The 27,711-nt window shown below is 37.2% G+C and overlaps 1 protein-coding gene across 4 annotated transcripts; it reads right to left on the bottom strand.

The window, feature by feature from the left end:
* Nucleotides 1-217: 217 nt before the first annotated feature.
* Nucleotides 218-27,611, bottom strand: eef1da (eukaryotic translation elongation factor 1 delta a (guanine nucleotide exchange protein)). Of its 4 annotated transcripts, XM_056445341.1 has the most exons (10): nucleotides 27,509-27,563; nucleotides 18,569-19,087; nucleotides 15,702-15,822; nucleotides 13,969-14,040; nucleotides 6,165-6,230; nucleotides 5,633-5,720; nucleotides 1,570-1,670; nucleotides 1,293-1,493; nucleotides 1,006-1,200; nucleotides 218-347 (listed from the first exon to the last, which is right to left on the bottom strand). In XM_056445341.1, the coding sequence occupies exons 2-10, from the start codon at nucleotides 19,075-19,077 to the stop codon at nucleotides 309-311; spliced, it is 1,392 nt and encodes a 463-aa protein (XP_056301316.1). In that variant the 5' UTR covers nucleotides 19,078-19,087; nucleotides 27,509-27,563; the 3' UTR covers nucleotides 218-308. The 4 variants fall into 4 exon arrangements, with proteins under 4 accessions (XP_056301316.1, XP_056301340.1, XP_056301324.1 ...); XM_056445365.1 differs by lacking the exon at nucleotides 18,569-19,087 and having other exon boundaries at nucleotides 27,509-27,611; XM_056445349.1 differs by lacking the exon at nucleotides 13,969-14,040 and having other exon boundaries at nucleotides 6,165-6,235; nucleotides 15,707-15,822; nucleotides 27,509-27,560.
* Between the last annotated feature and the right edge of the window lie 100 nt (nucleotides 27,612-27,711).

Below are 27,711 nucleotides of genomic sequence, written 5' to 3'. Positions count from 1 at the left end.
TGAGGTTTTTAATCGGTAGAGCCTAATCCACCCATGCAGGCATTTTGGAAAGAATCGCTCCGTCTTTGTAACACAAAAAATAAGGTCAAACCGTTTTGGGGTGAACCAACCTTTAAAATAAAGGATTGTAGGTAAAATCTGGAGCAGGAATATAAAGGATATTTGTAAAGCAGGACATGAATGAAGAGCCAACAAACGAAGTCAGTCAAACAGCAGGTTTGTTGACGTGGCTGAACAGTTTTATTAGGAACCGTGTGATATAAAAGCAGCAGTAACTCTGTGTGAGGTGATGGTTCGTGGCGAGAGGCTCAGATCTTGTTGAAGGCAGCAATATCCACACTCTGGACCTGAATAACAACACAGAACAATATTGTTTGGGTTAACATTATGCCAAGAACATTCATATTTGATCCAAACAAAAATAAAAATTGATTGTGATTGTCATGTTTAGCTTCAAAGTGTACATAAGAGAAAAAAAAATAATTATTTTGTCATTGATAAAAACTCTAAGCTATATATTATTAAAAAAACAAGATTTGTAAGTGTATTATATTTTAGATAATGTCTTTATTTTTATAAACAAGTTATATTGTTCTCGATTATTTGTAGTCATTTCATTCAAATGAATGCAATAAATTTATACTTCTGTATTTGTACATTATATAATAACTATAAACATCAGATTTTGCTTCAATAACTATAAATGCATGAACTGAATGAAGACCAAAACGTTGTAATTGATGCATTTTTCACCTTCATTTAACCAAAAAAATGAAAATGTATATATTTTATTCAATTATGGCACTAAATAAAACTCATATGTATTCCATTTTGGATCAGTTGCTTATTTTTATAAGTTATATGGTCCTCGATTTATTTGTAGTGATTTGATAATCTAAAACAAAACCATAGTCTGGTTAAAGTAATCCAATATATTTCTCTTAAATAGGTCTACTTCATTTTCAGGTTAAACGTGACCTTCAGGATTTAGCATTCTGCACTTACGTAGTCCTCGAACTGGGTGATCTCCTCCTCCAGAATGTCTGTTCCCACTTTGTCGTCTTCGACCACGCAGTTGATCTGCAGCTTTTTGATGCCGTAGCCGACGGGGACCAGCTTTGAAGCTCCCCACAGGAGCCCGTCCATCTGAACGGAGCGAACGCACTCCTCCAGCTTCGACATGTCCGTCTCATCGTCCCACTGATCAATGAAAAAAAACACACATCACAAACCACAGCTCTGCAGGAAGGAGGATCGTTTTAAAGATGGTGTATATACTGAAGGTCTCCTACAGGTTTGACGTCCAGCAGGATGGAGGATTTGGCGATGAGGGCTGGTTTTTTGGCTTTTCTCTGGGAGTATTCCTTCACACGCTCTGCTTTAATGCGCTCTGCCTCTTCGTCTTCTTCATCACTGCCAAACAGGTCAATGTCGTCGTCTTCATCATCTGCACCGTTGTGTTCCTCCACCTTGGGCTTCTGGACAGGAGCAGCCTTCAAATGAAATAAATATGCGTGTAAGGGATTATGATTTAATGCACAAAAGTGGGTTTCAGGATTTCACATTTACCTTGGTGACAGTAACTCCTTTTGTAGCTGGTGCTTGAGTTTTCTCCAGGGAGGCCATTCTGGACTCCAGTTTGGACAGTGTGGCTCTCAGATCATCCACCACTGAAAACAACAATAACCGAGCTGTTAATTTCACACATCACACACAGCAACAATACACTCATTTAAGACAAACTGGATTTTCAGTCAAAATTTTAGTCAATCTTAAGGTCCAAATAGTAGAGAATGGGGCTGACAATGCAAAGGAATAGGATACATGTACTACAACTAATTTGATAGTCATTTAAATGCACATTTTGCAACCAAGCTTAACCCCCCGCCAATACACATAGGAAAAAAAAAATATGTGTGAGTGTACATAATAGACTACACTTAAAGGTGCCGTAGAGTGCATTGAGTAAATATGTCAAAACAGGGGCCACCAAACTTGTTCCTGGAGGGCCGGTGTCCTGCAGATTTTAGCTCCAACCCTAATCAAACACACCTGAACAAGCTAATCAAGGTCTTACTAGGTATTCTTGAAACACCCAGCCAGGTGTGTTGAGGCAAGTTGGAGCTAAACCCTGCAGGGACACCGGCTCTCCAGGACCGAGATTGGTGACCCCTGTGTTAAAGGGTTTTTTAAAGAGTGAAAATTGGTTGTTTTTGTGTTATTTGAAGCCAATTCGTTCTACCGGTTTTAAAATAAAGTTAGAAGCTACATCACGGCGATTAGATCCTTGTGTAAATTCCAGCATGTAGACTGGTTGTCTATACCGTTGGGTACAACATGACGTCTTTGAGATTTAATCATTAATTCAAGAGAAAGACTTGTTTCGAATCAATCAGCGCGCTCTTTTGTGAATGAGGTGAAACTTTATTAATATGCATGATAGCTTCGATACCTTTTACAGTGTTCAGACGGCAGAGAGACGCCATGTTTTGTTGCCAACTGTAATTAAAACAAGTGGAAGAAGAAGAATTGTTTGGAGACATGGGTCATCAGTGTTGGGTTTATAAATGTGCCGCAACAAAAGGTTTTGTTTTCATTTCCCCGCAATTAGAGCGAAGCTGGACTTGTGTGTGAATTACAGTGGTCTGCTAACACGCTACAAAAATATGCTGATTTGCCACTCATCTACTTTTAAAAAGACGCGGCTCCAGTTGGTGTTGATTGTCCTGTCTCTACAGATTTGATAAGTGTGTGATCAGTGTTCTTTGTTTATGTTTATTCAGAGGCAAAGTTAGTTTGTTTCGTCACTAGTACTCTTTCAGTTTTTAAAGACATACCCAAGTCAAAATGATTTAGTTAGTAATTTTACAGCACATTAATATCACTACAATATTATGGACTCAGAGAGAGCATTTACAGGGGATCTTTCAATGTAAACACTTTAATCAAACTATTACCATCGTGTAGGAGTTTTGCCGCATTTTGTGACAAGATCGTCTATACACACACTGCTTTCTGACGCTACCTACCAAGTGCATCTAAGTTACTGAGTAATGCAGAGTTTTTTTTTTTCTCCCATACGTTATGAAATATTTCATTAAAACTACACTCTTCCAGCAGTTCCTCGCATCTAATATCTCATTTGTCATGGGGGGCATGCATAAAATGTTTCTGAATGAAAGTGCCAAACTGCAGTTAAAGTCGACAAATTAATAATTTAGTAAATAATTTGATTACTGATGTCCATGTAAACATGGTCACTGTCTTTCTCCACTGCGTCTGTGTGTTGTTTTGCCTCACTGAAAATCAGTGCATGCTCGAACTGAAACTACCCTTTTCATGCAAACCCTTCCCTATTTAGCCACTCAACACTCCCACGTAAACAAAGCTAGACTCTCCTACTTTCCTGACTTTTTCCCAAACTAGAGGTAAAATAGAGATGGGGGGGGGGATGGGGGGTATTTTCATGTGCCTTTAAATTGTTCTCTGATAACTACATAGTAGGTATAGAACTTAGTCAAGGTCAAAATTCTCCATAATGTTTTTATATCACTGATCTATATAGAATGACTGGATTGCTTGTTAAGTTCTAAACTGCCGAGAGACCGTGAAGCCAACGAAAGTGTTCAATCCGCCATCTTACTGTGGTCTACTGACAGAGAGCTCCAACTGTGCTACGAGGATTAGATGCTCCACTTCAAAAATGATTGTACAAACAGTGTATAATTACAAGTGTGACACAAAGTTCAGTAAAGGATGAGGCAAATCTGTTCAGGTTCTCTTCATGCTTATTTTGTAATTTGTGCAAATTTAAGTTTTCTTTTCCTATGAAGCAAGTAGGAAAAGCTACATACCTGAAAAACAGGATCAATAACAATATACTGCAATTATGGCTGGGTGATAAAAATCGGTATTGATAGTTATTGACAAAACCCCATTGTCAATATCGCTAAAAAATAAGAAAACGTATTGTATGAAGTGCTATAGTTCTATTAAAATGTGGCTGCTGAGCACACGCCCTGGAAGCAGTGTTAATAAGCTTAGGGTGCAAGTTTGCATTATTGAACGCTGATTCAGTAATGTATATGTAAACCCAGATTTTTTTCATTCTATAGCACTTTTAAAATAGTTTATTGCACATAGTCAAATCCCTCAATGAATTCTGCTAAAAATGGGCCACGAATATGCGGTGCACTCGACTCAAATTATCATTATTAATTTAGACTAGTAGGACCTGTGCTGTTTAGTCGACTAGGCCTGCACATACCCAATTAAAATGTGTATCTTCAATGCAAATGTCAGCTGCTTTGCTTAAAAGCATGTGACAAATGCATATACAGTGCATCCGGAAAGTATTCATAGCACTTCACTTTTTCCACATTTGTTTATGTTACAGCCTTATTCCAAAATAGATTAAATGGTAAATTCAGTTGATTGAACATGTTTTGAAAAGGCATACATCGGTCTATATAAGGTCCCAGGGTAGACAGTGCATGTCAAAGCACAAACCAAGAATGAAGACAAAGGAATTGTCTGTAGACCTCCGGGACAGGATTGTTGAGGCACAAGGCTGGGGAAGGTTACAAAAAAAAAAAAAATAATAATAATAATAATTCTGCTGCTCTGAAAGTTCCAATGAGCACAGTGGCCTCCATCATCCGTAAGTGGAAGATGTTTGAAACCAGCAGGAATAAATTTGCAACAATTTCAAAAACTCTGTTTTCACATTGTCATTATGGTGTATAGTGTGTAGAATTGAGGAAATAAATGAATTGAATTTTGGAATAAGGCTGTAACAAAAAAATGTGGAAAAAGTGAAGCGCTATGAATACTTTCCGGATGCACTGCATGAACTATAGTTGCTTGACAACTAAAATAAAAAGCCGAAGTACTTAAAATTGCTAAAACTAAAATATAAATGAGTTTAATAAAGTACTAAAAAGCTAAAGGTAAGACTGAAAAAGTGAATATATACAGTGAAAAGTTAAACTGAGACAATCATAAATATCTTCTAACTTATATTTAGTTAAATGTATAATAACCCTAAATCAAAAAGGTTTATGAACTCTATAAGTGTTTTATAGAAACAGAATCACTATTACGGTAATTAAGAAGTTCTCCATATTTTCAGCATTTTGTCTGGTAGAAAACTTGGAAAAAATAACTAGAAGAAAGTATCCTCACTAAATCCCCATAAAAACCCAAACTTTACTTTTGAAATCTCATCACAAATGTCACCTAGTGATAGTAAAGTTGTCATTCACTTATCACGACCTGACTTAAATTGATGACAGTTCCCATCACACCGCCAACTTCCACTTGCATATTTTATTACACCGTTACATTTACATATAAGCATCAATGTCTGGTCCTTATTTGCATAAAGTTCAACTCTTCTCAGCCGTGCTACATTTACAGACAGGTCTACGTTACATCGCCAGCATTCTACCGCTGACAACTGTCAACTCCTATCGAAAACGAATGACTTCAGGTCAGGCTGTCAGTTTAAATCTCCGCTGCGTGCAAACAATCCTCAAGACAGCAGCTGTCACACTGCTGTCTAGGTAGGCAGTTCACTAGGTTTTGAAACAGCCTTCATTTCAGTCTTTCCTCATATTGTATATGCATGTACCTTTGTGCAGATTCCTGTTGTCCAGTTCAAGACTCTTCAAACGTGAGACCAGTTCGCTCTGATCCTCAGACTTGCTGGCATTCTGACTCTGCAAATCAGATGGAGAATTCAATATTAGTGAATTAAATCTAATAAAGAGATGATCGTTTATAAAAAACAAACACACACACCTCATGCAGAGTTATGACTTCATGCCAAACAAAACCTCTGTTAACCTCAACTAAAATCCCCAGGAAATCCTGTGTATGCATTTATAACAAGCCAGCGTTTAAAACATTAAAATTACATTCATTTTCCACTTGAATTTGCATGCGCTTTGCTTTAGTGAGGGCTGAAACTTTAAAACAACGCCTGAAACTCGGTCATGCATGATGTGTGTTCCCCTAATGTGCATAAAAACACCAGTCACACAGAAAACGGGCTGTTTTGTAGATGTCAAGCAGTATCTGTGTGTTTCTGATCCACACAGCTCCAGGCTCCACTCGCATGCTTTTCACACAGACGTGAAGCTGAAGCGCCTCACAGCACTTACGCTCTTCCTCTCCCGTGGTTTCGGAGCGCGCGCGTGCCCTTTACTACCCTGAAGAGCAGTCTTCACCTGAGGTTCACATTTAGTCGGCACAAGCAGAAAACACATCAGGAAAACAGACAACTGTTACACTGGGGGCTAGCATGATTAAAGTTTAAAAGCTAATTACCACATTTCACTTTGTTATTGCTTCAGTTTAAGGTGGTAAATTGGTTAATTTAATATCATTTTAAGTGAGTCTCATTATATTATTACATTTTCTCATTAAAATACAAACTTTACTTTTGGAAAATCTCATCAGAAGATAGAGATGCTCCGATCAGCATTTTTGAGGCCGATCACCAAGATCATGATCTGCTGATTGCCGATCACAGAATAGCAGGGCAATGGGAATCTTTTGTCTATAATCTAGCAGAGTTTGCACCATTTGTAGAAATGAAACTAACTCTAAATTAACTATATTGAGGGGAAGAAAGAAAGAGGAAAAAAAAAAAAAACTAGAATAGGCTACAGTCAAGACCTTGAAGAACCACCAAGTTTATTTTAGAAAATGAGAACTTAAGGCTACTGTAGGGCACCTTTCCCAAATAAGGCAGAGTAACTTAAAGTTATTCCAAAAAAAAGAGGGGTCAGGCAGACCAACACACATCAGATCAGCTAAATGGGATGTAGCCTCTTAATACACTGATTACATTTCATAATTGGCAGCAAAATGTAACACTTGTTACACCAAAACTGGCTACTGCCACAAAAGACAAAACTCTAAGTGTTTTTTTCTTTTATTATTATGAACGTTTGATGTAGTTGAGGAACCAACATCAGATCCAAAAAATAATGTAGTAACCCATACCCGAAAACACTCCCGTTTTTCCCGGGAGTCTCCCATATTTCAGACCCATCTCCCGTTTTGTTCTGTCTCCCGGATCTGCTTGTTTGATCAGCGCTTTTGGGGTTAGCCGATCAAGCTATTTCTAGCCAATATCGGCTGATCGTGATTGGTGGCCGATCAATCGGAGCATCACTATCAGAAGTATGTCATTCACTCATTATCCTGACTTAAAATGATGTTCCCTTCATGTTCATTAAGAGACCACATAAACATCTTCAGTGCCTCTGGATTTACTGGTAAAATGGCCTGACAACATTTCACAATTCAGTTAGTCACCATTTTTGTGATGTTGTTTAACATATTCTGCAAGTTGTCTGAGCCGTATTAATTAATCTCTTATTTTTAAAAAGAAGCCTTATAAGATAACAAAATACAGTATAATATAAGAATGGTAGACACTTTAGGCTACAGTGGCTGAAGATAAAATGACGTTTAGCCAACAAGGCTTTAATGCACATGAAACTAACACACTTGTGTCACTATGAATAAGTGCAGTGTCCTGCGAGTATAAACCAAGACAGAGGCACCAACACAACTGACACAATGTGCTGTAGCACAAAACCCACACACATTTGAATTATATACGATCAAAAATAATCATATTTGCAGATTGATCCACTAAATGTTGCTCAAGTTAAACTATGGCTGCACAATATCAATATTGATGTAGAGTATTGCGTTAACAATATTTCTCAAGATATAACATTTTAAAATAATTTATTTATGCACTGATATTAATATAAACAGATAAAAGGAGGCACAATTTAAGTAACATTTTTTTGTTTTATCAATTTAAATGTTTAGCAGTTTAATAGTGACCCTAATAATATTTAACAGGTTTATACTTTGTACCTCAATGTCAGGACAGACAGTTAGTTTCTTTTGTCTCCACAGAATATAACCTACCCTGTAATTTAATCAACTCTTTATTAAACGTGATAAATAAACAACCAGTCAATCAACAACTCCAACTGTAAAAATATTAAGTCCAGTTGAATGGAGTAGCCTAATTTACTTTAATATTCCACCCTGAAAAAATAAATAAATAAAATCATACGTCGCTAAGAGTTGATCACTTTCCCTTTCCTTCAGTTTAGTCCTTGTTTTTAATAGTTTTAATTAAATTATAAAATACATTTTATTAATTTGCAATAGCATCTAAACTTATGATGCTTTCATGTAATAAATTTAAACAGCCAGGCTGTAGCACAAAAATTAAAGACATAAGGACAGATGACTTGCAAAGAATAATAGCCAATGTGCGTCCTACAGCAGTATTTATAATGTACATAGAGCGCACATGGTTGTGACATGCAATTGTGCGAGCAAAAAAAAAGTGCACATCCGCACGCATTCAAAGTGATTTCATAATCTTGCATGTTATCAACGGCTTAATCACAGTATAGAACTACACAATTACATCCCAGAAAGAAGTCCGAAATAAAGGGGGTCTTCTGCTTTGATGACAATGGAGACCCCATCAAAAGCAAAAAAAATGGATTTATGTAAATTACAGCGGTCGCCCTAATGAGCTTGGAAAATACGGAAATACGGTTTTTTTCAGATCTATTCCATTTTAAATTGACTAAAAACTGTCAAGGTGCAAACATTTGGTCTTTAAGACACTATGAATGAGTGAAAACCTTAGCAGATATTCTGAGTCTGATTGGCCGTTGTCAGTTTCCTCTCTCGTCTCAACTCCCACCATTTATGTTTATTTTCAGCTCTGAGTTAACCTTTGGGCTGCTTCAGCCAACTCTACTGGGGAGGCAGGGATAAAAATAGCAAGGCCCCATTTGATTGGTCAAATTTAGATAACCAATGCATAAAATAAAAATGTTATCCATCACACGTCTGGGATACCTAGGTGCGGTTTATTTACAAACTAATCTCAAGAGGATCACGTGCTTATGATTGATCACAGCTAGTCCCGCATCAGCTTCACATATTGCGCCAATCAGATGAATACTAACCCACTATAAATAACCAGAGCTTTTCACTTCAGTCATCTTCGTCTTGAAGAATCCCCCTTTCCAGGGTTTCTGCAGATGTCAAATTTAAGATCTTTTAAGACCATTAAGTAATAAATTTAAGACCTATAATCACAATATCAAAAACACATACACAGAGAAAATGCAAAATCACAAAATGAATGGTAAAATAAATGTATTCAAATTGAACAGGACTAAAGACAGGTTAGATGGACCATTGAACTACAAAAAAACAAACAAACAAACAAACAAACAAACATCTAAAGCTTATTTATACTTTCCCCTGGCGCCGCATCGTGCACCTCATGAAACAAACGAGGCTTTATTTCTTGACGCTTTCGCCATCGAGATAACATGGGCGAGAAGTAGAAAGTCTTCGGAGGCCCAGTGGTTAGCACTGTTGCCACACAGCAAGAACGCCACTGGTTCGAGCCCTTACTGGGCCAGTCACTGTTTCTGTGCGGAGTTTGTATGTTCTTCCCGTGCTCGCGTGGGTTTCCCCGGTTTCCTCCCACCGTCCAAAGACATACATAAGCAAATTGTCTAATCCAAAGTGGCATCATAAGACAAAGTCTAAGCCAGCTATATCTCTTAGCTTCTTAACACAGGAGTTCTTGAGACCTACCCGAGTTCAAACTCCTTCAAACGGGAGGGAGCCCCGGGCTTGAGGATATTCTGAGGTCAGGGCTCTCTCCCAGGACAGCATGCCAAACTCGCTTTATTATCAATCATCAGTCAAGTGTGAACTCTTAAAACAGCATATACTATCATCTCAATAATACATTTGCAATACATTGTGCAGCCTTAGCTGAAACACTTATTGTCAAAAAATAATATTAGTATTTCTAAAACCATGGCATCATTTTGCTATATTATAAGAACGATGATTTAAATGACTATGACTTGGATTGCCTATTGATGCACAAACATCTCATGTAGAGTTTACAGAAAGTGGCACATTACAGAAACAGAAAACTGGCAACAATTCATCAAAACTGGACAGCAGAAGATTGGGAAAAGGTTGCTTAGTCTTAGACAAATTGTATGGTCAGAAGTCAGTGCATTTTGGAGTCCATCTAACCTTGTATCAACAGTTCAGGCTGCTGGTGGTTTTATGGTGGGGGAGACAGATTTTCTTGGCACACTTTTTGGAATTCTTAATATCAAATCAAGCATAAATGTGAAACCCTGATATTGTTGATCATCTCCATGTTCAAGGACCACGGTGTACTCATTTTGCTATGGTGTCTTCAGAATAATGTTCAAATCATCTCAGACTGGTTTTTTGAACATGACAGAGTTCACTAAACTCAAATGTCCTCCACAGTCACTGGATCTTAATTTAATAGAGCACCATTGGGGTGTGCTGGAGTGGGAAATTTCTATAATGGATGTGTGCAGCCGACAAATTTGGAGCGACTGTCTGATGTGATCATGTCAATATGCACCATAATAATCTCAGAAAGGTTTTCAGCTCTTTGCTGAATCGGTGTCATAAAAAAATAAAGTCAGATCTGAAAAGTGTACTCAAAAGTGATGCTCAAAGTGGCCAGTAGCACTTACAAAAATAATGGTCCATTAGTTGCATTGACTAACATGAATATTGTACAGTAATCTCAGTTCAATATTTATTAGGGAATAATTAAAATAAAAAAAAAGTTAAATACACTAAAGAGATTTGTTAAAACGGAGTTAACATGAACAACAATATTTTTATTAACTAATAATGTCAACAAAGATTAATATATACTGTAATAAATAGGGGTGTAACGCAGAGAGAGAGAGAGAGAGAGAGAGAGAGAGAGAGAGAGAGAGAGAGAGAGAGAGAGAGAGAGAGAGAGAGAGAGAGAGAGAGAGAGAGAGAGAGAGAGAGAGAGAGAGAGAGAGAGAGAGAGAGAGAGAGAGAGAGAGAGAATTCAGGCTCTCCTGTAAAATTTAATGACGACGGAGGAAGTTGTGGGGGGTTTTTCTGGATGTGGTGGGTTTCTTAGGTTATTAATAGGGCTTTGTCACTATTTGTTTAGCCTGCATTAATGCATTCAGTGTAAGCTGCACGATTAATCATTAAAAGTTCGAGATCTCAACACCCAAGAAACAAATTTTAAATAATGATGTTTTGAAAATTTATATTAATCCTTCGAATCGATGCATTTAAATTGTATATGAAAAACGCAAAAAACAAAAAAAAACGATTTAGTCTTCAGTCTTTCGAGTTAGTTACGAAGTTCAGTCAAATAACACAGAAGTACAGGGATAACACTTTATAGTTTAGATAAAAACCACTGATGACGTTTATAGTAAAGATTAAAATCACCGTCATATGCATTTAACTTGATGCTCAAAAATTAAAGCTGTAGGCAGCAATCACATTATTTAACCAATTGCTGGCAACAACCAGCCATCAAATATATGCCACTGAATAATTCTTTAAAAAAAATGACCCATCTAGCAATGAAACGTGTTTAAGGGTGAATAACTGAATCATTTGTTAAAAATGAGACTAAAAATAAATATGGGTTGTACAAATTATAATGTTATATTACAGCATTTAGCGTTATCAGCAACAGTAGTAATAACAGTGAATTTTTCACAGTATTGAATATTTTACAATTTTTTTTTATTCAGCTGATTATTTCTTTAAAGTACTGCTCTTTGTTAAAACCAAAAGTGTCTTGCAGTACTGTTTTTGTAATAAATGTCAAGCAAATTACACTCGTCTCCTCCCCTTTTTGGCTGATCCCAAAAAAAGTCCCATCAGTGACTAAATAAAAAAAAAAAGTGATCCGAACTGAGATTTGTGATTCGTTACACCACTAGTAATAAATGTATTGTTCACTGGTTGTTCATGCTAGCAAATACATTAACTAATAAACCATTACTTTAAAGCATTTTCAAGAAATCTTAAAATACAATAGTTATAGAGATACATTTATATTTGCTCAAAAAGCAGATCAAGCCATGCAACACATTTGTGTAGTTGTTTTTGATTTGAATCAGTCAGACTTGCCATTGAAAGCATAGGCTACAAACACACAAACATCCTCAGGCAACTGCAAAGCAACCTGCTTCCTCTTACAATATTAACAATGACAGACGAACACAAGACTGAGAAAGGCAGAGCGCAGCACATGCACAGCAAAAAGCACAGCACATAAACAACTGAAGACGTCACCATGAGGAGGAGATCAAGCTAGATCCACTTGCACGACAGGACAGTTTGCTACAGCATTTTTGGTGCACGCAGTAGGATTGTGCGAGATAATTTCAGATTTTTATCAAAGCCTTTTATCATTGAATTTCTCTGAAGTCCAGTGAGCATATTTATCATATCATATCAGGAGGCGTCAAGTAACTGTTGACAGAAAACCCAAATAGACCAGCATCAATAAGAAGAGACTGTGGGAACGAGGGAAAATTGATGGAGTCTTTCAAATATTACAGCAGTATATAAAAAAAATCTGTGTGTAATTTTAGGATTTTAACATGACAATTGGATGACTCTATATAACCCAACTGGATTAAACTATAACAATAAAATTGATTGAAATTGACAGTGCACGCTTCATCTAAAAGCAGGTGTAAATGTGATGGTTGGAAGATCATATGTCTACACACGTCACAAGTGTGATTGTGCGAAAATCATTTGAACGCAGTGATATGAGAGATGATTTAATGGCTTGGGGAAATCCCATGAAATTCTGTGCTATTGAATTTGCTTTCAGAGCCACTCTCTCCTTTCGCTTGCCTTTCTCCCTCTCCCTCTCACGAGAGCTTAATAATGATACAAGCCGTGAACCTTTGCTACACAAAGGTTATTTTTCAGCACTGAGAAACTAGAGCAACAGGTCAACAGGTGTGGTGTGTGCGAATTATAAGCCCTAGTCCACATTAAACTATCATTTCTGACAGCTCTGTCATGCATGACGCAACCTGCAGGGCTCAGTCAGTATGTTTACATGGACACTTTGATTTTAATATGATTAAGACAATACTCTGATTAGGAGTATATGCAAACAGATTTTTGATGACGGCAACGCAGTAGCAATTTAAGTTTTATGATTCACATTTCTCAAACACTTTAACCTGTTTCCCCTACCATTGTATAAGGGGGGCACCCCGCCCTCCCAACAGCTATACCCGCCCCCCTTGAAGTCGCATTAATTGTATCATCTATATAGCGTCAGATCACAACTGCGTGTCACCGCATCTCAAAAGACTAAAATGATGTAACGATATAAAGAAATCTACACTGTGCTGAGTGAGAGCGCATCTTACTGAACAGCGCATCATCGATGACGCAAGCGTGCTCAGGCGCGAATGCAATGTGAGCGCGGGCAGTCGGGGGAGACGGGACAAGTGCGCTTCGGCCCGACTCAAGACAACTGTACATAGTGCGAGTACACCCTAAGTGTGCATGTACAGAGTCAATAATAGAGTACAGTATCATACGCGTGTTAAAATGCTAATTTATATTTAAATCCAAAACTAAAAACTGAACTCATAAACACTGAACATGGGTTGCTGATCTGCATGTACAGTTTACTAATCCATAACTACAGCTGATTCAGGTCTCTTGGCCTGGGGCACAGAGGGGGCTCTGTAAACATACTAAAATAGCACAGGGATATTTCTGGAGGCTGTGTGTTTGTACTGTAGCTCCAGTCTTGTAAGTGATCAGCAGAAGCTCATCTGTAAATGTCCTGTTAATTTCACCTCCAGCTTCATTACAGCATCATGAAGTAAAATCAAACTGGTCCCATGCAGGACGACAGCCAGTAATCACTGGTTAAGTGCATTTCTCAAGAAGATTACAGTATAAAATTCAGGATGCTCCAAAAAAAAAATAAATAAATAAATAAAAAAAGATTAATATCAAGGGTTGAGATTATGATGGGTCGTCGGTCATATTTTTAGGGGCAGTACTCACTCCGGTAAGGGATTGCTGGATATTCTGTCGGGCTTTAGCAATGTCCTGCAGGATGGCACTAGCATCTCTCTCCTGGAAGGGTACAGCGGGGTAAAAAGGCCCATGTCAAACAAACTAGCAAGAGGCAGAGAAAGAGTGAGCGTGCAAGCAAGCAAACAAACAAACAAACAAATAAACAGGTGCATACAAGAAGAGCTGTCAGTGCGGAAAAAGAAAAAAGCAGACACCTGGAGAAAACAGATGATACACAGACATACAGCAGCTGAGTAAACATGAATTCACACCTCAGCATTTGGTTTAGATTCAGTCACACACATTTAAAGGGTGAACGGCATTGCAATGCAGACAAGGATGATTTGGTATCGGTTAAAAAACAGACCATAACCAATTACGATCTGCTGATGGTTTTCTGACATACTTTGGTACATGCGAGGTGCATACTGGCAAAATACATAGTCGAGTAATTGAAAATGCTCCAACTATTTTAAAAGCCTACATCTGGGTGCATTTTGCTACTTGTGAGTTTGTTGAGAGGGTCTATCACTGACACTGAAGGTACAGTACAACCCAAGATCCACTCCATGTCATTTTGCTAAAGGCTGAATTATACTTCTGCGTCGAGTGATCATCATAACCCATAGTGGATGACTTCCACATAGTTTAGTGTTCAGTTCAAAATTTAAATCATGATATATTTCTTAATTTCGGTCGCTACGATACAATTCCGATATCGATATGGACCATAATAAAAAGCCAGGAAAAAAAAACGCCAAGAACGCACAGTGGATGTCTGTACCTACAAACGTCTGCAAACTAAATTTTGCAAAGTCTATAATACCTCCAGGCTCATAACTTTTTTAAAATAAAAATCGTACAAAAAAAAATTAACTTTTTATTAGTATTTAGCTTTTACAAACAAGAAATGGTAATTAAATTAATAAAACTCTCAGACTCAGCTTGTATATATATATATATATATATATATATATATATATATATATATATATATATATATATATATATATATATAGTTGGGGTTAGCTTGACCAACGTGATGAAGAAAAACTTATCAGCATTTTCTTATGTATATGCTGAATATTTAACAATCAAAATAATACCAAAATCTTACAATTATGACATCCACATTGCAAAAAAAAAAAAAAAAAAAAACATAGAAAAAAACCCTTTGCCAAGAGTGACCAAACTTACAAAATAAAATTCACATATGAAAGTGGTACAGTATGGTTCGGTACGCCTTTTGATAGTGGAAATGGCCATAAAAGCGTCCCAAACCGTACCACTCAGTGAAAACGGGCCATAAGGGCACACTTGTAAAAGAAAAAAATAAATCTCTCCCACTGAGAAAAAAAATATTTTGTGAAATGCTGAACATGATGTCATTGCTTATTTGACCTTTAAGATATTTATGAAGAGTTTTTTTTTTCCTCGAGCAAGTAAAATTTAAGGTTCTATTCATTTTTGTGACTGCTTGTATTTGATGAAAATACTGTACACACGTGAAATAAAATGTTTCATTTATTTTATCTATTTTTTAATTGGATTGAACCAAATCGATGACATGATAAACGCAAACCAAACCAATGTAGATTCACACCCCTACCTGCACATTAAGACAAATAGCCAGTATGTGTGTCAACCAAAATGAAGATTTACACCCTAAAACAGTGTCAGTGGGGTTAAAACTCTACATCCAGGGCTCTAGATGGCAGTACCTGAGATGTCTGAGGGATGCCGTTTGCACCCTCGTAGAAGCATCTTTCAGCCTCGTCGTATCTGGACTTGTCAAACCAGATGTTCTCCTGGGCGAGTCCCTGAAGTCCACTCATTGTGATGCTAAGAACATGGAAAAAAAGGAGACATGAGACCTAGAATTAAATTTTTTAGAAGTACAAACAAAAAAACTCAAAGAAACAATTCAAATGCAAGTCTTCAATGACCTTTAAAATATTATTCATTCAGGAGTGCATCACAAAAGCATTAAATACAGAAGCAGAAATAAAACAGGCAGAGCAAGCCAAGCTCCATCCATATGTGCCACATGTATTTGCTTTTCATCTATTTCCATATATTTTATAGACATTTAATAATACAAGCTCCATTAAATTTTGAATTGTTAAAATTGTCAGCTGCACTTAAGGTTATTGCACACTAAATCCGAAATGTTTGCACATTTAAAAAAATTAGTTCGACCTTACGTTGTGTCAATCGTACTGACAGTCTCCAAAACTTTCGTGTCATAAAAAAAAAATTAAAACCGGGTTGGATTTTTTTTCCCCCACTTTTTCACATCTGAAAAAAAAAAAAAAAAGCGCTTTGAGGGGTGTTTTGGGAGTTCATAGCAGTCATTTGAGCTACAGATAACTTTGTGACAAACACCGTGCATAAAATAAAGACAAAATGTGGCGGACAGTTGAGAACCCCTATGTGCTAGATGAAAGTGAAAGCTGTAAGTGAAAGTGTGAAGTATCACAAGCAATGCATCAAAATTCCACTGATTTCCCGAAATTAACTTTGCATTTGGCGACGCTGTGGTGCAGTAGGTACTGCCGTCTCCTCACAGCAAGAAAGTCGTTGGTTCGAGCCTCGGCTGGGTCAGTTGGCGTTTCTGTGTGGAGTTTGCATGTTCTCCCTGCGTTCGCGCGAGTTTCCTTCGGGTGCTCCGGTTTCCCCCACAGTCCAAAGACATGTGGTACAGGTGAATTGGGTAGGCTAAATTGTCAGTAGTGTATGAGTGTGAGTGAGTATGTATGGATGTTTCCCAGAGATGGGTTGCGGCTGAAAGGGCATCCGCTGCGTAAAAAACATATGCTGGATAAGTTGGTGGTTTATTCCGCTGTGGCGACCCTAGATTAACAAAGGGACTATGCCGAAAAGAAAAATGAATGAATGAACTTTACATTTCGTGATAATCCAGCGTAGCTCTTTGATGAGCTGAACTCTCCTTCCTCTCTACGCAGTATTGGATAAGCACAATATGTAGCCTATTCCTCTTTCTTTTTCTACTTTGGAGAAGAGAAGAGTCACTGCTTAAGCAGACTTTGAAATGTTTTTAATTTTTTTGTAATGGATTAATTAATACGCATCTGACGCAGTGTGCAAGATTTGTGTACGTGACCAAGTTTTCACATATAAATACAAGATGAAAAAAAAAACATACAGAAATTTTGAACTTTACACTTACGAATACAATCTCTATATCTCAAAAAAGTTCCTAGTTTCCACAAAGGCATTTTGCCATCTAATTTTGGTGTGCTTGGTCGCACCCAGGCACACTTCAAATGAATAGAAAAAGCAAAACTTAGACTTGACTATTTAGTGACTTTGAACAACAGTAATGACAGAAAATAATTAAATAATAATATTTACTAATATAGCCATTTCACAGTATATAAAAGGTCTAAAAAGGTATAAAAAAATCTATAGTGAGAAGCATTTAGTCTTATTTTAAAAGCATGTGAAAGACTTATTCATAAAAAGGACTTCGCTATTCCTTATTTTTCACCTCTTTATCCTAGTTTTGGCCATGAAGAGGCTTTTATAGTCAGTCATTGAGTACGTTTACATGGACACCAATAATCCGTTTAATATGATTAAGAGTGTGCCAAGTAAATCGCAATTTTTGATTAAATTAATCGGATTAAAGTCATAATTGAACTAAATAGAAATGGAATTAAGACATATGGAGTATGCTGATTTTAGTTGCATTATTAAAGTGTCAGTAAAGACATGTAAACACCGCAATTAAACTACTACCGTGGTGTAAGATTTGACGCATTGAGACAGAATATTCCATACATACTGTTTGACACTATTCTCTGCACCTAGCGATGAGGTTTTTTCCCCCATACGGCATGAGGTAACAAATTTCATTAAAACAACACTTTTCCAGCAGTTCATACTCGCATCAGATATCTCGTTTGTCACAGGGGGCATGCATGAAATGTTCCTGAATGAAAGTGAAAGTGCAAAACTGCAGTTTAAGTCGACAAATTAAAAATGAAACACCCGAAATTACATGAAGCTGTGGAAGAAATATGGAGAACGTGGTGACGCAATGACGTTTTTCAAATTATGTGCAATAACATGTAAAATGGGGATCAGGAAAGGAACATTCAAAAAGCAACTCATGTAAACACCATCATATTATTGTCTCATTCAGATTAAGGCAAACAATTAGATGTCTTTATATCTATACTGTAGTATAGAAAAATCAATAATAAACATATTATGAACTTTATGCCTGATTAGCTTCTTTAATGCCGCAAAAAACGAACTCAGTACTATACAGATCTTTCTTTCACACTGACTTTGTCGAGTGGTCATTTAGAGTCATTGTCAAAGTGCCTTCAACCCCTTTTTTTATGCTGACAAGCTGCAGACAACAGGACAGACTTTGTGTGCCAAAAGCCCATGGATTAGTTTCAAACCATTCAACTTCCACCCAACAGCCAATGGTGACACAAACCAGGTTGAGGCTTTTGAAAACGGAAAAATATTTAACACAATCCACAAACAATTTAAATAAGTGAGAAGTAGTTTCCACCAAGTCAACTGTCCCATGCCCCTAAACTAGCCATACTTGTCCCTTTTTTGAGGGGAGCGTTCAGTTTCAGAGAAGACCCTCTTCCTGCTACTTTTTGGGAGCTGTCGATCTTTCTGGGGTTCGGATGACGAGCGATGATGGGTTGAACCCCGCTGCAGTTGGCGTGACACATAGGAATGGGTGTGCATTTGGGTGTCCTCATCTCGAGATTGTTGTGCACCATTGCGTTTAGCCCTGAAGACCAGGGTGCGGGGAATTCGGTCTTTTGGAGAGGAAGAAGCCGGAGGAACGCCCGCCCCGGCGCTCAACAAGTTTTGATAGTCGTCGTCGGCCTGCTCATACAAGTTGCGATTGAACCAGACCTTCTCTCCTTTATTTCCCTGAGAGGTCATATCATGATGGTGATGACCTTCTTCTTCAGAACCTTGATTTTCAGACCGGGATGAACGAATACGTTTTCTCCTTCCGTCATTGGATTTTGGCAGATTTCTTGTCGGTTCTTGTCTAGATTCTTCTTTGGCTCGAGGCCTTCGGTGGTTCTCCATTCTCCTCTAGCTAGTTACAGCATATAAAAGGAAAAACAATAGGTAGAAGCTAAAGAATTAGTCAGTGATGATGTTAGATGCAGTAAATGAGGCCAGAGGTGGAAACAACCAAGCGCATCCAGAAGCCTTGAAGAACAGCCAGTTCATATCAGCATATAACAAAGAGTTTATGAAGGAAAGGTTTAGACAAAATTAGTGGACGTTTCCAAATCAGATGTTAAAAAAAAAAAAAAAAAAGTACTAACCTGTAAAAGCCACGCAACAAGAATACACAAGAAACAAATAAAATGTGCATACTGGGAATATTCAACAAGTCACACAAAAATCAGTCAAATGCCTCAAAAAACACCCCACACACTTCAGCTTATTTGCAATCTGATGTCTAAATTGGACCTACACACAACAACCAGACAATTTTAATGTAGACTTTTAAAATTATGTGCAGATCCACAAGATCGTTTTAACACTGACATAAAGGAATTGCATTTCAGGCATGCTGTTAATTTCAAAACACATTTTTAACTAAGAAATCAAAGCATAATTGGAGTCTGACCAACAACTGAATCCACGGTACAAAAAAAAAAAAATCACAACTAACAGAAGAAGTGTACACAATAGGATTGTGCACAATTATTCTATTAATCGAACACATCAGCGACGATCGAGCATGAAAATGATGATTGATTGCCTCAAAATAAATTACTTTCATTCTTTCTGATTGGTTATTCTGGTATTTGGGCGGTAGTTTGTATTTGATTGGTTATGGCTGCAGGGAGTTGCGGTCTAGAGATGAGACCTGAGAGCAGATCCAGTATAGGGGGTCACACAACAAAAGCGCCGCGTCGCGCAATGGTCCACGCAGCGTCATGCATTTCAGAATTCTAGGTTTCTATCAGGGTACACCGCGATGCCCAGCCATGACTCAGGACACTTCATATTTCTGCCGCGCCAGAGAGCCCCATCTGAATGGTTTCATTTTAAATACCATGTGAATGTGCAGTTCTGATGTGATGCATTCAGCTGTCATGTGCGCGCAGTGTCTCGGCACTCTTTTCGGCGAGGACTATGGCATGAGTGATGTTTCACCGGATGACACCAAAATCGAAAGCTACTACAGGGAGCCATGCATCTCTCTAAACCCGGATCCTTTATTGTGGTGCAAAGTAAATGAGTCTCGATTTGCAAGGCTAAGCACCCTTGCCCAGTGGTACCTGGCTGTTCCTGCAACTTCTGTGCCTGCTGAGCGCTTTTTTTCCACCATCGGTCTAATTGTAAATGAACTTCGCACTCGGTTTTTAATCAGAGCACGTAGACCAACTGATCTTTTTGAATAAAAATATGTAGTCCTTATGTTAAGTTTTATTAGCCATGCATGGTAACATATTCAGGATGTTTTTGTTTTAAGTTTAAGCAGCATAGTTAAATTAGGCCGGCTTTATTTTATTTACCTTCACCGACCATTTTGAAAGAAATGTAATCTTACCTAATCTTTAAAGGGCCCATAGTTTACCTCTTTTTTATGATTTAATATTAATATTATGGTTCTTCTGAGTGTGCCAGTTTAGGTTCAGTTTAAAACACAATTCAGATTTTTTTATTATAATGTGTTAAAAAGTGTCATGTTGGGGGCGTGTCCACAGTTCGCTGATTTAGGGGTGTGTTGCTTCACATGTAAATTAGTTTCAGCTTCCCGCCAATGTAACAAGGGGGCGGGGCCATGAGCTCACCCGCTCTGCGTTTGCAACAGAGTCTGACAGGCAGACGGAGAAGGAGAGAGAGGATCACCATTCAGCCGTACATGTTCGACTCTGACACAGACCAAGCAGAGAGTACAAAATCATTTGTGTCTTTGTACAGTTTTACAGCCAACTGTGTGCTAGTTTCAAGTGCCGAGCTTGTACACAAAAACTAATAACCACGCACACTGAATTAACTTTGACAGGCACCGGATGCGCCGCGACACGGCACACCAGACAAGTGTCCCGAATCGTCGCGCCACGCATTTTTTAATTCTAAACATAGGTTTCTGCAGCGGTCCGCGGCACCAAGCCGTCGACTTGAGTGTACCCTGATAGAAACTTATGTTTAGAATTCTAAAACGCATGCTAGTTAAGATCACAGGGAGCTTCTGGGATCGCGAAAAATGCAAACTCATTGAGTCTACCTTATACTTCAGTCGAAGTACACGTTTGCAAACCTATCTAAAGATACAACCAACAATTCCGATTAGAGCGATAATGTGGAGAATATTGATCTTGTGTTGAGCACAATGAGCCTTGCATTTAAAAATAGAGCTAGTGTGTTCCTTTAGTGATATCGCTTCGACTCACGCTGAAAATGGCGGACATGAATCAACAAACGGAGGATATGATGGATGACGCACTAAAGATTGACGCGCCTATCAATCAATAATGGTGGGCGGGGGGACCGCTCTCCTGCGTAAAGTTGCGGTCGATTTGAAAACAGCTCCAATTGGTCCACCATTTTTTTTTTGTTAAATTGAAAAAAAAAAAAAAAAAAAAAGCACTGGGTGTGCTTATATCACCCCAATATGACTGTCTATACACCATACATGCACATATGTCTGTCCCAACAGCTTGAAAAGTAGATTTTTTACCATAGGTGCCCTTTAAGTTTTATAGCTGTGGTAAAAAATATTCAGGCTATTTTTATTTTAAGTTTACGCAGCCAAATTCTGGTAGCGTCTAATTTTAGTTAGGCTATGTGCTACTTAACAGTCATTTGGTTAAGTTTTGGTGAAACTTATTTTTGCGAACCTTTTACAAAAAACTAAATAAAAAAAAACCTTTTTTGATCCACATCTGTTGTGATGCTGCTGAAGTAAAATATTGTTTTGGTAAAAATGTCAGTTGAATAAAATAACTGAAATGCAGAGTATCATGGGTGTTTTTTATTGTTGTTGTCTACAATTTAGAAAAAGGTAGGTTATAGTTTTAAACAAGGATCCAAAATATTTATAGAAATAATAAGACACATATTGAAAAGGATAATACTGTAAAATTAATTTGGTTTCTTTTTTTCTGCTGGGCTTCTGTTGCCCTTGTTTCAAAGAGCCCTGTAACGGGAGAACCGCATCCACTACTTTCTGGTTGGCATGTAGTTCAAGCTCACATGCATATTGTGTAGATAAACACATTTTGTAATATAACATTTTGATATTGTGTCTCTAAGCTTTATGATAAATTTTATTTACAATGCGTCATGTAGAAAACGTATATGCCTCACATCATTCTAGTATAAATGGCACCCTGGGCGAACCACCTGCTTTTAGAAATGTACTTAGAAATAAATAAATTATTATTCTAAATATATAATAAAATCTACAATAAGATCATCATCATATTATAACTTCAGTTTTGTCGACTTGCAAAGCTCGCTGCGTGCCGACACCTCTGCATAAAAGTTACTCCGGTTTCACAGTACATAAACGGCGTTTATTTTATTGCCGTGCATGTAAACAACCGGTAATCAAACCGGGAGTAGAGCAGAATGTGAGGTGCATGGGAATGGTTTTCTGCATGCATGCGTCAGTTTGCTTTCGCCACTGTTGTTTCAGTTGCGAATAGAGACTAACAAACTTGCGCATGCAAAATACGCCAAATGTGAATGGCCTTTAACGTCTTTATTTAGAAATTACTACTTTAAATGAATACACTTGCATATAGTAAATCGTATCTCAAAGCTTTTAGTGGGGCTCGTTTTTTTCCGCACCGTCTCCACGTGCCACCCCCCAGCAAGATGCCGCCCTGGGCATCGACCATATTGCCCATGCCTAAATACGCCACTGCTCACACTTCATTAAATGTTTACTGTGTTAACCAATATTGATGGTGATTTTTAATAACCCAACAGCGTTGATTTAATGGTTTTCTGAATCTTGTCATAGTTTTAATCAACAACATTTTAAACAGGGCTTTAAATAAAATATACATATTTTAAATTGAATGTTATTTAATTGTTGCTATGACGCACACACGCCCCGGCCTTATGCTTAAGCTCCACCCCTGATTAATCGTTTGTCAAACCTGTGGATTAATCAAAATGAAGAATGGTCAGAAATGCCCATCTCTAGTACACAATCCCACAACCAGAAACGATCCTTAGCTGCCATGGGAAATGAATACACAACTGACCATCTCATTCAACTTGAATAGCCGATAATAAGCAGGTGAGCTATAGAATCTGCCAGAAAGGACTAACTGACCTGTACTAAACCTTGACTGTTCTGGAAATCTTTATCAACAGTTGAACCACTAGCTATGCAGTTTGCCACAAATGTGATATGTTGTTATGTGTAGACATGGGCCAGTATACGTTTCTAACAGTATGATGACCTTGGATAAAAATATTACAGTTTCATGGCATTATGATTACTGCTCTGAAATATGCTTTTTAAATGTCTGTGTAAAAAAAAAAAATTCTGCTTTGAACACAATGGCTGCATCCCAAATCGAATACTTCCATACTATATAGTACGCTAAAATCAGTATGTGAGCCGAGAAATATGTCCAAATTCATCGAAAAGGAAAAACAGTGTGTGAGAAGTACCCGGATAACTATACTTGCGGTGAGATTCTAAAGTGCGCATCCGAAGGACGCTACGCGATCCCATTATGCACCGCAAGAGAATTTATAAATGAAAGTGAAACGACGTAACTGACACGGATGTCATGTGATGACAAAATGGCATCTCTAGTACGTCCGAGCTCCACTCATACTACTCACATTCATACTGTATAGAACAGTTTTCTAACAGTCGAGTGTTTAATTCAAATGCAGTACTTACCGAGTAGTAGGCGATTTCGGAAGCAGCCAATATATTTTATTTTGAGAAACATTTAAAATATTTTGGAACAGTAAACTGGAATACTCAGACAAGCACAGTCATTTTATTTTTCCTAGAACCACATGATCAAGGGCCATTTTGACAGCGCTGCCTTGTCTATACACAAAACTTTTCAAACAAAAGATAATAGCAAAAAATATATATATATTAAAAACAAAAAGCAAAATATTATTTAGCACACTGTTGCCATGTAATCAGACGCAGAAGCCAAACTACAAACAGTTCAATCCAAAACACACCAGGAGGTGCATTTCCACACTCATCTGCAGAGATGTTCAGAGAAAACAAGCGATGACAGAGACTTTTTACCTTTAACAATGAGTATTCAAATATTAGGAGGATCACAAAAGCCCTAACTTGTCTTTTGTGGATCACTGGCATCAGTCATATAGAATTAAAAATGGAGACTGTAAGAATGTTAAGTTATTATTTTTTTAAATATTATGAAAATTGTGAAAGAGTGATAAATTACGATGGCTTTGTTGGAGTGAAACGTTGCAATAATTTGTTTACATCATTATAGTTTTTGTATTACCCTAGCAAGTATAGAATTAGAGCTGAAACTTATTAATTTAAACTGATTAAAATTGTAGTAAACAACGCTTCGTTAAAAAAAAAAATTTTAAATTAACGCATCACTTCCTGTCTGTGTAACATTAATTTGATTTGCTCCTTTTATTAATTTTTATTAAGTAACACGTAGCTTGTTATTTTATCCTGTAATTATATTATTAGTTCATGTAATTTCTGGACTGGACTGTGCTGCACCACAGACATCAATGTCTGTGTGATCATGATTTTCGTAAGCATTACATCGCTTTGTAAACGGTAATTATTACCATTCATTGCGTCTCCCTATACAGTTTGATAGAGCACTTGGACCTGGAAGCCACTTCATGTGACGTCACACTTTAACGAATAGTGCAGAAGCTACGTATACGTGTGTGTCGGTCAGTGACTAGCTTTTATATACTTTTTAACGCTCTGTTGCATTTCAGTCAGAAGATATTCAAAGAAAATGGAAAAAAATGCTTATCTCATTAAATCGATCGACTATAGTTGTAGATTAAATTATTAAAATCATCACCTGCAGTCCTACACTGGAAAAAAACAAAAACAATTCTGGGTTCCACAAAATCTATTTGTGTTTGGACAACATGAAGGAATTAAGCTGATAAGTTAGTTAAGTGGATTGAACGTAAAAAAAATAAGTTGATGAAATGAAATATCAAGAATGTTGTTTCAGCTCATTTTAAATAAGTAGATAAAAGCCATTTCAGTGCATTTAGAATTACCTCTATAGTTATAGTAACTATAATATTTTTCAAAAAGACTCATTTCTAAATTACTGTATTATTTTTTTCATTGTGGAATGCATAGTATGAAAATAAAAACTGTCTCCAATTAGGGCTGCACGATGACTTTGGGTGCTTTGACACCTGTGGATCGATCCTTTTGTTCCGAAACAGGGATTAAAATAGTTACATTGTTGCACTTTGTGGTTGGTGCGGTTCGCTTTCACGCGGCAACGTTTCTAAAATGGACCAAAATAGCTAAAAGAAGTCACGTGAGAGTAAACATTGGTCAGAGTTTCACGGTTTATTTTGCAGAGCTCAGCTGTCATATGCCCTTATTTTAATTTATGACGATGAGCAATAAGACATCATAAGCGAAAAGCTGCACAATTTTGAATAGTGATACACTGTAATACACTGTGATATAGCCTAGCTTGGATCGTAATGCTTTCTCACTACAATCGATCCGCTCCAGAGTTCGTTTTAATTGAGCCGAGACCACCTCACTCAGGCGATCTCGGACCGATTGTTTTGGCGCATGTCAGAGCGCGATTGCTGGATATACCAAACAAACCTCGCTAACTGGGGAAACGTGCCAGGTTCTGAAAAAAAAACTAAGTCTAGGTGTGAAAGCACCGTTAATGTCTCTATTAGGCATGGGACGTTAACCGTTTTCAAGATATACCGCGGTTTGGAAAAGACAAGGTTTTTAAAACAGATATAATTTTCTACTATACCATTCCTACAGTGAGTGAAAGATTTTTTTTATTCATTTGTTTTTTAGGACAACAGAATGTCCAACAGAAAAGATATCCAAAAATGCTGCTTTAAATTGTAAAAAAATCTGTGTTTTAGAAACTAATGAAAGCAGTATAAGTTAATGGTTTTGTTTTAATTATTTAGCCTGGCATGTTTACTATTAAAATTTCACATTTTTCAAAAAATAAAACATTTTGTGTTTAAAGGGGAAAAAAAGTTTTAGTTTTTTTACCCAGACATTTAAAAAAATTATATATTTTAGAGCAATAATCACAATACTGTCAAACTGTGATAATTTTATCCAAGGTTATTATCTTGTCAAAATCTTATACCGACCCTAGTCTCTATTTGGAAATAATTTTTAATATTATACTATTTAATATTGTACTAATATCATACTATACTAGGGTGATTCTGCAGTGGGAGTGCATCTCCATAAAATCTAATAAACAGTCTATAAACATTCTGGGGTCCCCTGACACATTTTCGTTGTGGTCTGTGCAATTTGCAGTGCATTTCTGTATTTGCATGCTATAAATATTTTCATGCATAACAATCTGGAAATACAATCAAGAAATGATACCTAAATTAGAAATAAAAAGTGTTTTATCATTTCCCAAGTCTAACATTATTCAAGTACAGTAACGGATTGATAAAAACAAATTCAATAAAATGAATTGCAGTTAAGGTCATAAATGGTACAATTTCTAACACCTGAATGCTTTTAAAAATCATTATACAATAACCAGCATCAAAAACACATGCAAGTGGTAAATTATAATACAAACTGAACGAAGGTTTGACTATTGCGAATGATCACACTGCGATATCAATGCTAAAACTATGTATTGCAGCCCTGCACTTTCAATTAAAAACACACAAACACAAAATTCAGAATAAAACATTACTTAATTCTACTTTGGATACATAAAAGTATATAAAATATGGCTTTGTCTTTGTGAAAGAGTTTTTAAAACTCACTTCAACATCAAGTGAAATATGTCGGTTCTATGTACACAAAGTGAGGTCAGCTGAGAACTGTAACTTAGACAGCAGACTTTGACAGTAAATAAACTACGGGAAACGAGTCTAACCCAGATTTAAACCAGCAGAGACCTGTTGGTCAGATTAGATGACACACACACACACACACACACAGATCAATTTCAGATGCTTCATGCCACCCTCCCTGTTTAAGAAAACAAACTACAACATTCAAACTGCATGCGTGCTGTCAGTGTCAACTCCAGATGCTTCACTACAGTTGCATAAACCCATGAAACTCCTCAAACATGAGTTTTATTCACGTCCGACACACTGTATGAGTATGTAATGCAATATTGAGTGCGCTCAAGTTCAGGGAGGTTTACATTCTACAGCGGATTAAACTCAGAGGAGTTTCACGCAGCCACGTGGCGCGACACGCACAGATGAACTCTTCAGTAACAACACGATACACGTGAAACATGTTTATCAACATCGTGTTAGTGGAAACTCTAGTTTTACTTACTTTTGAAGAGTTTGATAAGCGACAAGCTGTTCGAGTTGAACTTCTCCGCCGGACTCCCTGACAGAAAGAGAGTGAGGAAGCCGGGAAACGCGAACTTATAGCTGACAGAGGGGTTTCTTGTTAGATGTCATTATTCATACGAAACAATAAAACGCACTGTACACTGTTTTAGCATTATAACATTACTGTATATAGTAAAAAAC

The sequence above is a fragment of the Danio aesculapii genome, chromosome 2, assembly GCF_903798145.1.
Source record: "Danio aesculapii chromosome 2, fDanAes4.1, whole genome shotgun sequence".
In the NCBI taxonomy this organism is placed as follows: Eukaryota; Metazoa; Chordata; class Actinopteri; order Cypriniformes; family Danionidae; genus Danio; species Danio aesculapii.
The sequence above is the reverse complement of the archived record's forward strand: the minus strand, read 5'-3'. Positions and strand labels throughout refer to the sequence as shown.

Excerpts from the sequence above, each read along its gene's own strand:
- eef1da (XM_056445341.1), bottom strand. The coding sequence starts at position 19,077 with ATGGAGAACCACCGAAGGCCTCGAGCCAAAGAAGAATCTAGACAAGAA. Across the intron at positions 14,041-15,701 it reads GCATCCCTCAGACATCTCAG|GAGAGAGATGCTAGTGCCAT; the intron begins GTACTGCCATCT and ends GTACCCTTCCAG. Across the intron at positions 348-1,005 it reads TCACCCAGTTCGAGGACTAC|GTCCAGAGTGTGGATATTGC; the intron begins GTAAGTGCAGAA and ends GTTGTTATTCAG.